Source organism: Cavia porcellus, unplaced genomic scaffold (assembly GCF_034190915.1).
Source record: "Cavia porcellus strain 051 isolate PalLab524CR breed Dunkin Hartley unplaced genomic scaffold, mCavPor4.1 scaffold_26, whole genome shotgun sequence".
In the NCBI taxonomy this organism is placed as follows: Eukaryota; Metazoa; Chordata; class Mammalia; order Rodentia; family Caviidae; genus Cavia; species Cavia porcellus.
Genome location: NW_026947509.1, coordinates 33,484,855 through 33,501,854, shown reverse-complemented (window position 1 = coordinate 33,501,854; position 17,000 = coordinate 33,484,855). Strand labels below are relative to the sequence as shown.

The 17,000-nt window shown below is 49.8% G+C and overlaps 1 protein-coding gene and 1 long non-coding RNA gene across 2 annotated transcripts in view; one reads left to right on the top strand and one right to left on the bottom strand.

The window, feature by feature from the left end:
• Nucleotides 1-6,586, bottom strand: part of Ngef (neuronal guanine nucleotide exchange factor) — a 65,674-nt gene extending 59,088 nt beyond the window's left edge. Inside the window, exons 1-2 of the mRNA XM_023566896.2 lie at nt 6,397-6,586; nt 3,373-3,714 (exon numbers count right to left, since the gene is read on the bottom strand). Of these exons, the coding sequence (XP_023422664.1) occupies nt 3,373-3,640 (268 nt within the window). The 5' untranslated portion in view covers nt 3,641-3,714; nt 6,397-6,586. The remainder of the gene's footprint in view (nt 1-3,372; nt 3,715-6,396) is intronic.
• LOC106028682 (uncharacterized) lies at nt 5,339-7,692 on the top strand. The gene is made up of 2 exons (XR_001202304.3): nt 5,339-5,862; nt 7,084-7,692. It is a non-coding gene; the product is annotated as an uncharacterized LOC106028682 (long non-coding RNA).
• Nucleotides 7,693-17,000: the final 9,308 nt, after the last annotated feature.

Below are 17,000 nucleotides of genomic sequence, written 5' to 3'. Positions count from 1 at the left end.
AATGATTGTGGTAATAGACACAGTGCCATGAATCTCCCTCAAGGTATTCCCCCTGGCTTCAGAGACGCTGATCCCATCATCCTTGCCACTTCCTGCAGCAGCTCTGGAAGTGCCCTTTCCTCTGTGTCTTCAGTTGCGCTGTTGTGACTGCCTCAATGTCCTGAATCCATGCAGACTGTTTACTTTTCACCATCATTTTGGCTTTAGGGCAGAGCCGGGTGTCCCATGATGCCGGATCCCGTGAACAAGGCATGAAGACACATCGTGACGTTTTTACGAATTGCCTTTCTGCTGGATGGCGCTCAGCAGCAGGGTACACTTGATATTTGACCACATCTCATAAAGACGCTCAGGAAAGAGGACTCCAGAACCACTGCAGAACGTGGCAAGGACATGGGACAGATGTGTTCAAAACAATGGGAGTTTTTTAGGGGGATGAATGGCAATGTGTCTTTTGCTATCATGTTTTGAGACTTCAGTGTTTAGTATATACTTGGATGGCCCCTTTAAACCTGATTACTGACAGCACAACAAAAAATGACCTGATTGGTGTCTTGGAGGACAATAAAGCCTGTGGTGTTAACATTTTGACTGGACAGAAATGATTTGCAACTTGTTGGTCTTTTCACAACAAACTCTGCCCTGAGTCCTAATCAATACCAATAAGTCAAGTCACCTTCCCCTCTGACAGCAGTGATGAAGCATTTGGAGCTGTCAGTGACACACACAGCCCGCTGCAGAGTGTGTGTAGCCATAGGTTCACCACCACTGCCCTGGACTGTCACATTGTCCCTGGGCAATGGTTTAGGTAAAAACAGCCAGCTTAGGGTGCTATGGCCAGAGGGGGCAATGGATTAGAAAAGGCAGTTTTTCCTCACCCCTAGAGGATGTATATTTCCAGCATGAAATGGAAAAGACCCTTTCCCCCACATCCAAATCCCACCTAGAGGGCTCCCCTCCCCCAGCATGAGCCCTATTTCTTCTCGAGGGAGTGGGTGGGAGAGGCATGATGGCCCCAGGGCCTCTGTCTTCTGCAGGGTAGAGCAGCACACTCTCCCTAGGGTGGGGGCTTGACCCCCGGAGGAGGAAGGAGTACTCTCTGTGACAGCAGAGCCCTGAACTGAGGAAGGGACTGGCGGGCTTGGTGGCGTGGGGAGACCCTGCACCTAGGCTCTGGGGTCTTTGTCGTTCCCCACTCAGCCCACACTGTAGACAGACCCACACCAGCGTTTGTGACCTGTCTTGTACAATAGGAGGGTTGTAGGCTCCTGTGACTGAGGAAGTGCCTTTTCTATTTTCTTCAATTTAACTTAAATTTAATTTTTTTCCCCCATGTGGGAGGGATGAGACCCAGGCCTTCCCACATCCTGGGGGAGCATCTCCACTGAGCTATACCTTCAGCCCCTTCCATTTAAATTTAAATGTAAACACTGATTCTTGACTCCGTGATTGGAAGGATCCTAAGGGCGTTTGGATCACTTTGAGTATGTAAATCTTTCCTGACTGTGCATTTTATGAGCTCTAAATCCAGATCGAGTGTTTCCAGTGACAATGCGGCGTGCCAACTGGGCAGGCCTACAATACAACATGCGCCACAGATTTCAGACTCAGTGTAAACAAAGGACATAAAACAGTTCACTGATAATTTTTAGATTGAAAGTTACACACTACAAACATCTTATGTTGGCTATCATGGGTTCCATAAATGGATTGTTAAGATTAAATTCTCCCATTTCTTTGTACTTTTTTTCTTTTGTTTTTTTGAGGCAGGGTCTCACTGTGCAGTCCAGGCTGGCCTCCACCAGCCTGGATCCTCCTGTCTCAGCTTCTGAGTGCTGAAATCATAGGTGTGCACTGTTGTGTTCCAATTACCCGCTTGTGATTTTCTAATATGGCCCCTGGGATGTTAAATGTGTGCTGCGGGCACTGTCACCGCTTAGAACTCCAAGGCAGCTTTCGTGGGAGCCCCAAAAGGTCCCCTTCCTCGCCTTTCCCGCCCTGACAGCCGGCTTGCAGGGCGGACACCGTTCTGAAATTGCGGCTCCCAGAGGGCGAGATTCTGACTTTGTGTGCACACAGGCGCCCTCTTATCTCCCCACTGTGCACGACTTGGCTTTCCTTGGTTCTAGATCCAGGGCTCTGTTAGGGGACAGCACAGCGGTCACAAATCCTGCTGCTGCCCAGCTCCGGCCTCCTCATCTGGGCTGGCCCTGGGTGCTGCTCTGACCCACTCCCATGGCAGGGAATGGCCATGAAATCCTGAGTCCCAGCCTCGCCAGGCCTGGGGCCAGGACACCACAGAGCAAGACTGCCCCCGGCCTCCCACTCCAGCAGGCCACCGGTCCTCCAAGGAGGTCAGACGACCTGGCCGGACACAGCAGCCACCGGCGAGTCCCAAGGTCAGCAGTGAGAACAGGACTCTGCTGAAAGCCTCTGTGTTTTGAGGGAACCTGAACTCTCAGTAAAGGCTATGCCATGTGAGGGTTAGTAACTGTTTCCTGATGGGTTAAGGCGGCAGCAGTCGATGCCTGCAGCACACCACGGGCAACACACACCCTGGTGGCCACTGCTGCCCCCAAGACCCAGGAAACAGACTCACCCTGCAACCCCAGCTGGCTGCCCACTCAGCCCCATGGGAAGCCATGGGAAAAGGGTCTGCAGCTCCGCTGCACCCCACTGCTAAAGGTTTCTGAACTTTATTCTACTCAGAAAATACATGTGGGCAAGTGTAACTTTGTGGCATTGAACCCAGGTATTCTACCACCAAACTGCATTCCCAGCTCTTTTACTTTTTATTTATATTTTAAATTTCAGGACCAGGTCTTATTCAGCTGCCCAGGTTGGCCTTGAACTTGCAACCCTTCTGCCTCAGTTTCCTAAGTAGCTGTGGTTGTAGGCAGGCACCATGCCTGACTCTACAGGTATCTTTTGAGCTGATAACAAGTACTAGAAGCTGGTCTAGGAGATTAAGGGGTCCCAGTGTGAAGATATCCCAAGATTTTAATCATACTTATTTTCAAGACAGCCAAAGCTCTGTACTCATGGTGATAGAGAAAGGGTAGGACGGGACTCCATAGCCCTGTGTGACCGCAAGCCTGGCCAGCTCTGCATCCGACCCCATGCACGTGCGGCCGGGGGAGGCACGCCGTATCTTTCTAAACAAAGCCACCTTACTGTACAACCTGAGAGTAGCCACATTCAATGGGGATGTGTGAATTCCTGAGAAAATGGCTCCAAACTGGCCTGCCCTGTGGGACTCATGACTGATCCCTGTCAAAGCCATTTATCCTTTCTTGGAGCAGGAACCTCTCAGCCCTAATAACTCCACCTGGATGTGAAGGCCCAGCTGTGCCTGCTGTCCCCGGGGCTGACCTGCCGGGCGGGTGGCTGTCTGCTCTGAGTCGCCTCTGGCCTTGGCTCGACTTCTGTGTCTCACGGCGCGATTGAAGATTGAATTTCTCTGGATCCGGATGTAGCTGGGGCCTTCTTTGTCGTGGACATACTGCTCATCACAGGGAGTCGCCTCGCTTTCTGAGAGTGACTCAGGTCTTGCTGTGACCAGCTCAGCATCCGTTTTCCATGAGCCACTCACTGATTTTCTCTGGGGCTTTGCCAAATCTTCAGATTCTTTGGTCTCCATGGAAATAGACCTAAGTGTTTCCCAGCAGAAAGGCGTGAGGGCAGTAACCTCCTGCGCTCCACGGGATTGGAGGGCTTTAGAATAGAAAGAACAATTTTCAGTTAGACTTACCGGGCTAAATACTTCCATTCAGAGTGCGAAATTGCACCCCCATTTGGATTTGATGAAATTTGGGATAATCTGCACATCCGGCAGACCACATCTTTTGTCAATGAAAATTACAGCTTAACCACTGTAATTTAGGCGCATTCGTGTATCATTTTAGAATTGAGGAGTGTTGATACTACGCACAGAATGCACTTTGGGGGAAATGTGGAAAAGGCTCTGCAACTAACTTTGCAGGGAGCTGTTCTTGAATAATTCTAGAGAAAGAGTGGCAGAGACAGTGAGAGAAATCACAAAAGCAACACGTATAGGAAGACGCAGGGGGAGAAAAGGGGCAGGGCCAGTGACCACTATCAGGACAAGTGTACGTGAACCCACAGGGATGAATGTCTTGCTGTCAGCTGGTGGCCAAGTCTAACTGGGTTGGGAATCTTTTCGATAGAGCCATGTGTAATATTGGGGGTCAGCAAAGCCCCAGCACACAGCTGTCTTCTTGGGATAGAATCACAGATTGGTTACCTCCTTCTGGGTGACTCCTAGCACACCATCCATGTGGGGACACTTGTCCCCACATGGGGACAGGAGAAGGGGTGCCATGGGAGAAGCCCATGGCAAAACCATCTCACTCCCACCGTGGACCTCCTTCCAGGGTGGACCCTTGGGGTGAGTTGGAAGCTTGGGGATAGGGTGCCAGACAGAAGCCAGATAGAGATTCTGTGGCTTCCGTTCACCTAAGGGGTTGGGAGCTAGGGGCCCACTGAGTCTGTGGAAGTCCCAGGGGTACAGAGCGGCACACAAAAGCTGTGTGTATTGGAACACCATGATTTCTGAGAGACAGCTGACACCTCTACTGTGTTCAAGGGGATCAGAAACGTAGGGACTCTGGAGAAGCAGCTCTTCTGAAAAGGGGGAGCCAAAGGCTGCCCTGGAGGGAACTGTCCCTTCTCACTGCACCCCACTTCTTCCCCAGCCTCTCTTCTTCCAGCCCGGCCCTGTCCAGCCTGAGGTGAGTAGGTGAGGTAGCAGGTGAGTTAGGTTCATCGGGAGAGCGGGGTTCCCCACACAAGACAGAAGATGTCTTTTTCCATCCAAGGCAGGAATTGGGGACCTCTGGGCAGGGGGATGGGAGGACCACCTCCTGTTCTGGCTGTCCCTTACTGACCTTGCCCTGCAGAATCAGCTGGGCTCAAGTGAGCAGCCCTGATGGACAGTAGAGGCATGCCAAGAGGGGCGCTGCCGACTGTGGGGTGGGGGTAGTGCTCTGGTTTCTGTGCAATCGAGGTGCTTTGGGATGTATGCCTTTGTTTTATGTTCCTCCACATTCCTTGCTCTCTAAAAGCAGGATTTGGACCATCTAGTTCGTGGTTACCCCTGACACCTGTACCCTGCAAACCTCTGTTGTTTTCAGCAGGTGAGTGAATGGATGGAAGACCTTAGTGAAGGCCCACAATCCCTGTGTGAAGTTCACAAGCAACTGAGCCTCACTTTTCAGACTACAAGCTGCAGCCTGAGAGAGAGTGTTCCATAGGTGCCTGCCAGGGAACGGTGGACCCAGGGTCACAGTCATCTGTCTGACTCATCCATGGAGGATGTGGTCCAAAGACACCCGTCCAGCTGCTGGCTGCAGACGGGGTGGTGAATCAGAGACAGGAGTGGCCTTCTCTTCAGGGCCTGGGTGATAAAGATGTGGCTTGGACAAGAACCAAGGGGGATGCTCAGGTCTTCAGTTGGGGCTGAACACCACCTAGGGAGCCTGTGGCTTGGAGATTGGGACACATAAGGAGAGGCAGTAGAAGGAGCCTGTGTGTTGACCCCAAAGCCAGCTGCTGCTCGCACCCAGCACAGTGGGCGGGCAGGCAGGGCTCCTGGACAATGCTTCCCAGACTTCCAAGAGGCCTGAGGCTCTTCCAGAAACCCAGCTCTGATTCAGGAGCTCCGGGTAGAGCAGAAACTGCACTTCTGACAAGCCCTTGGAGGACTCTGCTCTGCCAGCCGCAGGCCACCAGGTGGGAACAGAGAGCATAGGACTGCAAGGGTGACTCCAAGCAGCAGGAAGGTCTCGGAGGTGCCCAGCTGCTGGCAGCACTTTAAGGTGGCTCATCCTCAGCAGGTGAAAGGTAGGGGCTGTCTTGGACTGTGAACCATGAAGTCTTTTCATTCCCTCCTGGATCAAAGAGGGGAGGTGGGAGCCAGTCAGGAGGACTTTAGGCAGGAGGAGAAAAACCAATGAGGTGTCTGGGCTGCGGAAAAGCCATTGAGGCCCCTCTGTGGGACCCTCAGAGGGGATGGAACTGGCTGGGTGACCTCAGGAGGGCAGAGCAGTCCCCGTCCCTGGAGGAGGACACCAGTTCTGTATTCTGAGCATGGGTCAAAGTGGGGGCAGTGATGAGAGACCCACTGGGAGGAGAGGAGGATCCTAGGAACAGGGAAGGCAGAATCTCAGAAATTGGGGAGCAAATGGGGGATAGCAGGCACTGAGGGGGCCGTGGGGTGAGGTTGGCTGGCTCCTCACAGCAGGAGAGGCCCTCTGTGTCCCCGCCACCCTGGGGCAGTGTGGGACTTGGGAGACAGAGGGGAGGGTCTCTGAGCTGTGACAGAAGGAAGATGGGGATTCCAGGCCCAGCCTCAGGCCCAGTGTGGAGGTGGCTCACCTGGTGCCCAGGAGGACACGGAGTGGGAGGTGGTGGCCAGAAGGTTCGAGCAGCCAGGGTGACAAAGCTGCAGACACTGGACTTGGCTGGCTCTCCGGCCAGGCGAGAGAAGTGGAAAGAGGAGCCTGGCTTTCTTGAAGGCTGCTGGACTAGAGCCCTGGGAAAGGACGCAGGCGTCTGGGACCAACTCTGCCTTGGAGGAGAGCGGGTGTGGGTGTTGGGAAGCTGGCCTGGAAATGCTCCCTGGTGCCAGGGTCCAGCCTAGGCTGGCAGTTACTGGAAGTTTGACCTTGAAGGTTAAATATTAACTGCCGCAATAAGGCACTGAGCACCAACTGTCCCTGAACAAGAATATTAAGGTTTACACCTAGACTTGCACCAAGAATCTCACGTGACCATAGGCGGTGCTTTTGGAAGGTGACAGGGTGAAGGCTATTCAGAGCTGCCTGGTTGTGAGGAGGCGGGGCTTGAGGGGGAGGTGATTGCTGGGGGTGTGACTTGGTTGTGGGTGTGGCCTGTTGGAGGAGATCTCTGGGGGCATGGCTCGATGTTTGAGGGCGTGGTCTGATGGAGAAGGTTGCTGGGTGTGGCATAATGGTTGTGGGCGTGGTCTGTAGGAGGTCTCTGGGGGCGTGGCCTGGGCTCTCTTCCTCCTGGCTCCTCCCTGCACTGTCTCCTGTCTCCCAGGTCGCCAGCAGCTGTCCACGCCAGGCCCTGTGCCTTTCTGTCTTGTCTTGGAGCCAGCTGACTACCACCAAACTGACTGAAACACCAACTTAGCAGTCATCATTCCCTGCCTCCCTTCCTCCCTTTCCAGGAACCCAGGATGGAACCCAGGGTCTGGTGACTGCTGGGCCAACGCTTTCCCACTGAGTACTGTGGCCCCAGTCACAGCCTCCAATCCAAACACCCCGCAGAGGAGATCACCAGTGAGGTCCAGAACCTTCTCAAGATGCCCCTCCCACCACGTTACTGTCCCTGTCACCCTGGAAGTCTGTGGGTCGGCTTCCTGTGTGGGAAGGCTGAGGATCGAGTGACAGAAGTCACTGAGGGACCCTGGCCTGGGAACTGGATGTGGTCCAGAGACTGAATGAGCTCCTGGCTCACACCAAGAAGTCTAGACACGTGGAAGCAAGAGGGATACAGCCATGTAACCTGTACCACCAAGCAGGAGCTGACAAGCCCCAGAACCAGAGCTGAAGGAACAAATGAGATGTCTCCATGGGCTGGTGTGGGGCAGGACAGGGCAATCAAGATAATGGAACTTTAGGAAAATAAAATGTTTGCCAAACATAATGAGTGGCACACATGTATAGTCCCAGCTACTTGGGAGGCTGAGACAGGAAGATCACTTAACTTTAGGATTTAAGACCAGCCTGAGTATCACCCAGTCTCAAAAAGGAAATAAAGTTATAACTTTACATTTACAGAACAACTGCAGGTGCTGACATTTTAAAAACAGCTCTTCAAGGAACCAAAGGGCAGCGAGCATGAGATTAGGAAGCTAAGACTTGGAGGGTATGTACTTGCACGTGGTTGCAGGAATGAAAAACAGACAATGAGGAATCAGGGAATGGAACAGAAGAGAGAGGATCGGAGGCAAGAAGGTTCCCAGGACCTACCAGCCACTTTCCCCATTCTTGGAGGGGCCTTGGTTTGCCAGGGCCACAGAGTTTAAGTAACTAGGTCTGTGCTGGGCCTGGTGGCACACTCCTGTAATCCCAGCATTTGGGAGGCTGGGGCAGGAGGATTATTGCAAGTTGGAGACCAGCCTGGGCTACAAAGTGAGCTCAAGATCAGCATGAACTGCATAGCGAGATCCTGCCTCAAAAAGACAAAAAGTAAATAAATAAATAAAATAAAAAATAACAAGGACTAGAACAGGGATAGTCAGCCTTTGGTGGCTGTAACAAATTGCCTGAGGTAATCAGATTAGAGAAAGAGAAGGTTCACTTTGGCTCATAGATTTGGCCCGTGATTGGGCAGAGACAGTGCTTTCGTGTTTCTGGAGTGTGCAGAGGTATACCTGTTGGCACAACCTTCCATCTTCTGGCTAGGAAGGGAAAGAGAAAAGGAAGGTGAGTCAGGGCCCTACAGCCCACCTTCAAGGGTAGCGCCCCATAGCCTTGACACACTGACTACCCTTGGATGCAAGCTCTAATGAGAGTTCCCCAGCCTGAGACCTGTCCCATGCTTTCCGCTTTCTTCTCCTGCTGCCAGGGGCAGGGACGCTCAGGATTTGTCTCATATCCAAAGTCCAAGGCAAATCTTGGGTGAGACAGAAGCTCAAATTAATCCCACTCCAACATCCCACTAAAACCCAGTGCAATCAGGAAGACAGCTACCTCCATATGGGAGCTAACATCAGAACTCCAGTTTATAGCAGGACCAGCAGGCTCTTCTGCTAAGTAAGCCAAGAGATGAGAGTTAAGGGAAGACCCAGATAAAAGGAAACTTTTATACATGGTGGGTGGGGTGTGGATTTGTGGGGCCATTATTGAAAACATCAAGAGTTTCTGTAAAACTAAACATAGAATCACAACAGGATCCAGGGAAACACTGCTTCTCTGCCATCACAGGCCCAGAAGCAATGAATAGGCCTGAACCCTCTGAAACCATGAGCCAAAGTAAGACCTTCCCTCTTTGTAAGTTGATCATCTTGAGTATTAGTTCTTCTAGCACCAAGACGCTGTCTAACATGTCCATTTTGGAACCTGAAATCAGTGTAGGGAAGAGATACCTGCACTCTCTATTCATTGCAGTCTGACTCACAAGAGTTAAGATAGAGGATCATCAATCTGTGTCCATCAAAGAATGAAAGGATAAAGATGATAATAAGAAAGCCCAGGTGTGGTGGCACGTGCCTCTGGGAGCACTCTGGGAGGCTGAGGTAGAAGGATCAAAAGTTTGAGTCCAGCCTGGTCAGCTCAGTCACTTGGTGAGACTGTCTCAAAATTTAAAACTATGTAAAATGAGCTGAGGATTAGCTCAGTGCAAAGACCTCATGTTCAATTCCCAGTAGTGGAAAAAAAAAAAGAGTGGTAATATGTACAGAGGGATATTATTTAACTCCAAGAGGGAAAATGTGTCATTTGCAATAATATAAACAAGCCTAGAGGACATCCTGCTAAATGAATTAGCTACACACAGGAACACAAATGCAACTTACTCCTAAGGGGAATCTAAATAAGTCAAATTCTGAGGTGGAGAGCAGAACAATGGCTGCCAGAGGCCAGGGTGGAGAATGGGGAGCCATTGGTCAGGGGCACAAATTTCCCATTATTATATGAATGGGTTCAAGCTGGGGTAGTAGTGCATGCTTAGAAGTCCAGCACTCAGGAGGCTGAGGCAGGAGGATCACTGTGAGTTTGGGGCCAGTCTGGGCTACCTAGTAAGTTCAAGGCCAGCCTGAATTGCATAGCAAGAGCCTGTCTCAAACAAAGAGATAGATAAACAAAAACATTAAGAGAAGAAATATCACACATATAAAAAATAGAAAGGTTACAAAACCAGACAAACACATCACAAAACTATAGATGTTTAGGAAAAATGTCTTCAACTACCCATCTGGCTCAGACCTTTCACTCATAAAGTGGCCCGTTGTCTTGCTTCCTGTACACTGAGACCAAAATGGAACCTCCTGGAGAGCCACAAATTCCACAGATTTCCACCATCAAAACACATATTTTTAACTCTGAATTGTAGCATGCTTCTGGCTCAAGCACTGCACTCTGTTTCTCTGAGTGTGTAAACCCCTTTATCCCTCTTGAGGAAAACTGTAGGTCAATATTTCTTGTTCATATAGGTGAACATGACCTCAACAAAATACTAGCAAAGCTGAACCCAGCAAAATATAAAAAGAATCACACAACATGACCAAGTCAGTTATTTTTTGGGGGGTGGTACCAGGAATCGAATTCATGGCCTTGTGCTTACCAGACAGGCACTTACACCACTGAGCTAAACTCTCAGCCAACCAAGTTGAATTTATCCCAGGATCACACAGGTGTTTAACGTGCAAAACCAATTATTGCGATATACTAGCTGAATGGAATACACATCAAAAGGTACATGACATCTCAATGGACAAGTGGCATGGCAAAGAGAATTTGACAAAACTTAGTACTCTAGGGAAAAAAGAAAACTTTCTCAACACGATTAAGGGCACTTTCAGGCTTCACAGCTAATACTGCACTTAGTTGTAAAAGACTACCTGATTGCTCCTAAGATAGCGAAGAAGGAAAGTGAGGATATCCACCCTCACTGCTGTGTTAAAAACTGTAATGGAACCAGGTATGGCGGTACACACCTGTAATCCCAGCACTTGGGAGGCTGAGGCAGGAGGATCACTGTGAATTGGAGACCAACCTGGGCTACACAGTGAATTCGAAGTCAACCTGAACTGCATAGTGAGACCCTGACTCAAAACAAAACAAAACACAATCAAAATTGTAATACAGCTTCTAGCCAAGGAAATTAGTCAAGGGGAAAAAAATTCAGATAGGAACAGAAAGATTAAACTAGCTTCATTCACAGGTAATATGACTTTGTATGTAAAAAATCCTTAGGAATCCAGCAAAACAAAAATTATTTGGAATTAATAAACAAGTTCAGCAAAGTTGCAGGATTAAGGTCAGTGTACAAGAATTGATTGTGTATTTACACAGCAGGAAGAAACAAACCACACACAAAAAAACTGAGATATGAATTCAATTTAAAATGTTATCGAGCCGGGGATTTAGCTCAGTAGCATAAGTGCCTGCCTTGCAAGTGCGTGGTCGTGAGTTTGATCCCCGGTACCACAAAAAAAAAAAAAAAAAAAAAAAAAAAAAAAAAAAAATCAAAAATAAAACACCTAGGAAATAATTTAATAAAAAATGTGAAATTTAAGTTCTACACACCATAGAATATTATTGAAACTATATAAGAACTAAAAATAGAAATACATACCATTTCCATGCCTCCAAAGAATTAAGATGACAATATAGCTAACACTGATCCGAATAATTAAAATAACCTGATTAAACCCAAGAGGACTTCTTGGCATAAATTAATAAGCTGAACATAAAACTTATCAGAAATTCAAAGGACTCAGGCTAAAAACATCTCAGAAAAGGGAAAACACTTTCTGATTTCAAAAGCTACTATAAAGCAACAGGAATTAAGACAGAGTGGTACTGGCACAATGATAGACAAATAAATTGGTGGAATCTGATTGAAAATCCATAAATAAACTCACACATCTATGATAAAATGAGCTTAGACAAAGCACCAAGAAGTTCATAGGAAAAGAACAGTTATCAACATACGTTGCCATGTGTCAATAGGATAAATTTGGATCCCTGCCTCACACTGCATACAAAAATTAACTCAGAATAGATCAAAGTCTTAACTGTGAGAATAAAAATTTTAAAAACTTTTACGAGAAATCAGGCATAAATCTTCTGGATATTGGATTATACAATAGTTTCCTAGAAAAGATACTAAACATAAGCAACAAAATAAAATTTGGTTGTCATCATCAAGAGAAAAACTTTTTGTGTTCTACAGAACACCATCAGGACAGTTCTCATGAACAGGAGAAAAATTCTGCAAACCATGTGTCTGATGAAGGGCATGTATCCAGAACGTAAATAGCTCATACAAGTCAGTCATAAAAGCAACAAAATTGATTTGGTGATGATTACGCCAAATATCTGAAAAGCCATTAATTTGACCCTCTCAATGAGTGAAATTTATGAGATGTGAATTACATCTCAATAAAGTTGCTATTTAAAAAAGGAAGTTGTCAGTAACAGTTTGGAACGATAGTTCACAGCTGGGAAAAATATGTCTAGATCCTCAAAATAAATTCCCCAATAAACTCCAAAGGCATCAAAGCATTAAATATTTTTTTTCAAACCATAAAACATTCTGAGCAAGACATCAGGCTGCCATGTCTCCAATGTCTGGGGTGCATGCAGTGGGTGAGCATGGTGGGCCGTGAAGCCGGCCCAGTAAGGCTTTCATCTCTGCTAGCTCCCTGGCTGGTGGCGTGAGCTGGGATGGTGCTTTCCCATAGGGCCTCCTGCTTCTCCAGTGCTAGATGGCAAGGATCCTAGATTCTAGGATTAATCAGGCTTCTGCCTGATGTGAGAGAGACTTTAGAGGATGCAGAGAGAGAGGTGACAGTCTTGCAGTCGAGATCCTATGTGAACATCCAGACTTGTCCTGTGGATGCCACTGGTTAACCACCACTGTTCATAGCAAAGGGAGATGAGGACATAGGAACCTTTAGCAGGACCAAGAAAGAACAGTTGAGCTGGTCCGAATCCACTCTGGCCTCTATTCAGATGGGCGATGGAGCCACAAATCTCCATTCCACGGGATTGAGGCTGGAAAACTTCTTGTTGGGCAACACCAGGTCTTCCCTTTGGCCTCCTCCTCCTCCTCCTCCTCCTCCTCCTCCTCCTCCTCCTCCTCCTCCTCCTCCTCCTCCTCCTTTCCCTCCAGTGCAGAGTAGAAGGTGCATGGAACGTCTCGCTTTGCACACACAAGCCCCTGGCTTTTCCTCCAGAACACACATCATGAAATATCCACCTGGGTGACCAAATGAGGCAGCCGGCTCCCGGGAAATGGATCTCCAAGCCGGGAGGACCAGGGAGCAGCTGCATTTACCAAAAAGGGTAGTGTTCGTTTTAGCTGTGTTGATCAACAGCTTCCTCTCCCTGGTTTGAAATAGCCAGCATGGACCGTGGAGGCTGTTTGCAGGTGGAATCTGAAAAACCCAACATTTTGCTCTCAGGAGCAGTGGGTGGGGAGACACCCAGATCATCCTTGTGGGGTTTCAACCCAGTATTAGGCTACACAGCAAGGGCGCGGTGGTACTTCTGATTTTCTCTCTCCTATGGTTACATTTTTTAAAAGTTTGAGGCAGATGCAGAAAGTGTGCACCTATGTGTCCAGGTCGCTGAATGTTTGCAAATCCAGCCTGCTGTGTAACCAGAGCTGGATTCCGGAGGAGAAGGGCACTGCAAGCTTCCCAGCACCCCCCTGCTGGCCTGAGGGCAGTGCTGGTGGCTCAGTATGGGGCATGGTTTGCCAGCTTAGATGACAGGGTTGTTTAGAAGGCTCTCTTTGGGGTCCATCTTCTTTCTTGCGACATTGTCCTTGTGGCACTTATCACGCTGTTACATGTGGCTTCCTCAGCCAGTCCTCATCCTCTGTAGCAGTGATTCTCACCTCAGGGGTCCCAGAGCTCCCAGAGCATTCATACCCAGGCAGCCGGTGAGGGGCCTGAGAATCTGCATTTCAGAAAAGCTCCCTAAAGCTGCTCCTGTGCCAGGCTCCAGGTATGGAGAACCATTTTGCTTTGGAAGAGGAGCCTGATCATGTCACCACTGTTGCCTTCAGACATTGCTCAGAGGCAAGCAGAATTGGAGGATGGACAGTGTGGAGACCCTGGTGTCCCAGGCAAGGCACCCAACTAGTTGCAACAGCAGCCTCTGCAGTTGGACCAGGGAAAGTTTTCCCTTCTCTGCATTCCTGGGCCTGCTAAGGCTTGCGCCTTGGGCCTCAGCTGTGTGCTTCCTCGGGTGGAATGCAGTGTGGTCTGGCCCCGGCCACACACAGCATCTTTTAACTCTCTGCCCTCTGCAACCTGTGATACTGTTCCTGACATGGAGAACAGCGGTGACTGGGACTAGAAAGTGGTGACGGGGTCAGACCTACCCTAAGGCCTTTCTCCCTGAGAGAAGCCATAGCCTTTATGTTTCTGGAACTTTCCACTGACATCTTTGCTCCTCACTACAATCTAGAGCCGGGGGGAGGGGTATTATCTTCCCATGTCAGAGATGAGAAACCTGAAGTTCAGAGACACTCAGCAACTTGTTTAAGATCACACAGCTAGTAAAGTGGCAGAGGCAGGATTCGATCCTAGGTCTTCTGGGTTCCAGAGGAAAGGAATCCAGCAGCAGGCCCAGGGGAGGATGGAGGCTCAGCCTGAGGCTGCACAGAGACTCTTACCAAGGAACAAAGATCAGGGGCAGTGAGCCCAGGAGAGGATAAGAGCAGAGGCTGGGGACAAGGCCAGCCAGGCTCCCTCAGGGACCTGAGTCATCAGTTTGGCTGCCTGCCCACTGTCCATGCAGCAAGCGCCTCCTGGCATGCCGTGTGGACCTCTCACTTGGGGTGCCTTAGGTGGTTTGGGGGGACATGGGATCAGATGCAGATGCCCTACCTCAACACGGCCAGCTAGCACACTCTGGTCTCATCCCCCACTTCTTGGAATGGTGACAGGCAGAGTCGGTGGGCTCCTGCCAGCCTGGTGAGTGTGACTCAGGCTTAGCTGTGGGGCTCCTGAGACCAGGAAGTAGGGCAGAGGGGTACCCCAGCACATCCCAGCCTAGTTCACGGTTCAGGGCTCAACTCAGGTCCGGTGGGGGCCTTTCTCTACCCACACTCAGCACAGCTACATCCCACAAAAATGCCCACCCGTGCGGAGTGCCCTCCCATGCCCGTGTCACCCACTGTACTGCGCCTCTCCTCTGGCCTCTCCCCTCTGCAGCCTCTTTCCTGCACCTGGTTTAAGTGAGTTCTTGGTGCCTGCAATCACAGAGATACGCCTCAAACAATTTCCCTATATACATTGTTTAAATTGCTTTGACTTTTGAGTGTATAAGAACCCAAAGTTGTAAAATGCATATAATGCTCAGTGTAGAAGTAGGTGCAGAGTTCAGAAAAACAATGGAAGATTCAATAAAGCCTCATTCAGCTGATGACAGCAGCCACATTCAGCTGGGGACAGGAAGGGGCAAGAGAGGCCCAAGTGCTTTCTGACAGTGAAGTCCTGGACACGTCGCTCTGTAGGCCCCTGCTGTCAGCCAGGGCATGTCCTGGATGAGGGAGGAAGTCTGGACTGGGGTGACTCCAGGGCCAGCCACCCTGGGCCGCTGCCCTTGGCAAGCACCCTGTAGCCTGTGGGCAAGGTCTGCCACCCAGGCCTGGCCTGCCAAGCGCATAGTGAAAACAGACTCTGTGAAAGTGGCCAGTGTCAATGGTACAGCCAAACAGGGACATCTGTATGCAGGAAGCTGCCTGCGACACTGGGTCTTTGTTGGATGCCGGTCCTGGGGCTGCTGGCTGCTCAGGGTCCTGTAGATTTGTCCATTGGCCATGTCCAAGGGATTTATGAAAAGGCCTGCTAGAAACGACACGCCAGGATTGGCACCTTCATCCGCTAGTGTTGGCATAGACTTGGACGGCAGAGATTTATGGCCCACAGCTCTGGAGCCTGGAGGTGTGAGGCCTGGAGCCCCCTGGGCTTGCACACGGCCGTCTCTGGCGCATCCTCCCTTTCCCTGGTATGCGCAGGGGGCAGAGAGAGATCTCCTCATCCTCCTTGAGTCTCTGTAAGGGTGAGAATCCCTGTTCTCATGGCCCCATCTTACTCCACTCTCTTCGGCCTTTTCACCAAAGACCCTTACATCAGGGGTCAGCGCTCCAACATCCAAAGCAGCTGGGAATGGAATAAAGGGGTGCTTGTGGCCCTGCCTGGGAGGATCCCTACATGACCCAGTTTCTCAAAATACCCGAGCTGGTTGGGCCCTCTTAACTCTGGAAGAGGAGCACCTTCAGGTGCCACTGCCCCACCCACTGGCCACAGCTGGTCAGAGCAGAGTGAACCAGAGATCCACTGGAGGAATGAATCAACAGAGTTCCTTTTCCAGAGCAAAGGGTCAGGATGACCGTGAGTCCCAGGGTGACCCAGACCCCTTCCAAGGGCCCAGCAGAAGGCAATAGGGGGTTTCCTAACCCTTGGACCTCTCTTTCCTTCTGGAACTTTTCTCTGAGCAGGGCCTGGTCACCAGAGTCCCTCTGGACATGTGGCAGGAGGCGGGGACTTGGCCCTGGGCAAGGTTTGCCAAGCAGGTAAGATAAACTGAGGCTCAGGCCTGCTGTGTGTGGACCGAAGGGACTTGGGGGAGGAAGATGTGTAGGACCAGGGTGTGCAGAGGGGTATAAGCTGGGAGCTGGGGGAATCTGAAGGAAGGTTTGAATGTCTGTTTTGAGTTAAGTGAGCAAATTGTTCCAGATGAAGACTTTTTTTAAAAAAGCAAACTGTTCTGGGTGTGGTGGGACACCTGTGTAATCCCAGCACTTGAGAGGCTGAGGCAAGAGGATCGCATGAGTTCAAGGCCAGCCTGAAACACATAGTGAGATTCTGTCTCAAGCAAACAAACAAACAAGCAAACAGGAAACAGCGGCAGGAGAGGCCGTGGCTTCTTTCAAGTGTCTCATCTAAAACAGTCCTGAGATTTGGCAAATGAGGCCGGACTCACCGCCCTTCCTCGAGCTGCACTGCCAGCTGCTGGGTGGCATTAGGAGGTAACTGTCAAATGCTCAAAAAAGTAACAGTTATGTGTTTTGTGTGTTCCAGAAAAAATCCCAGTTAGCACATCGAACCCATGACTTTGCAAATATTAATACTAAGATGAAAATAAAGAAAGAAGAGAATTTTGATTTCAAGCCTGTCTGGGAGAGGCTTAGCAGTGCAGGTGGTACTTGGATAATTCCACTCGCGGAAAGTCAAGGATCGACAGCAGGAACCTGAAAACAGAAACCAG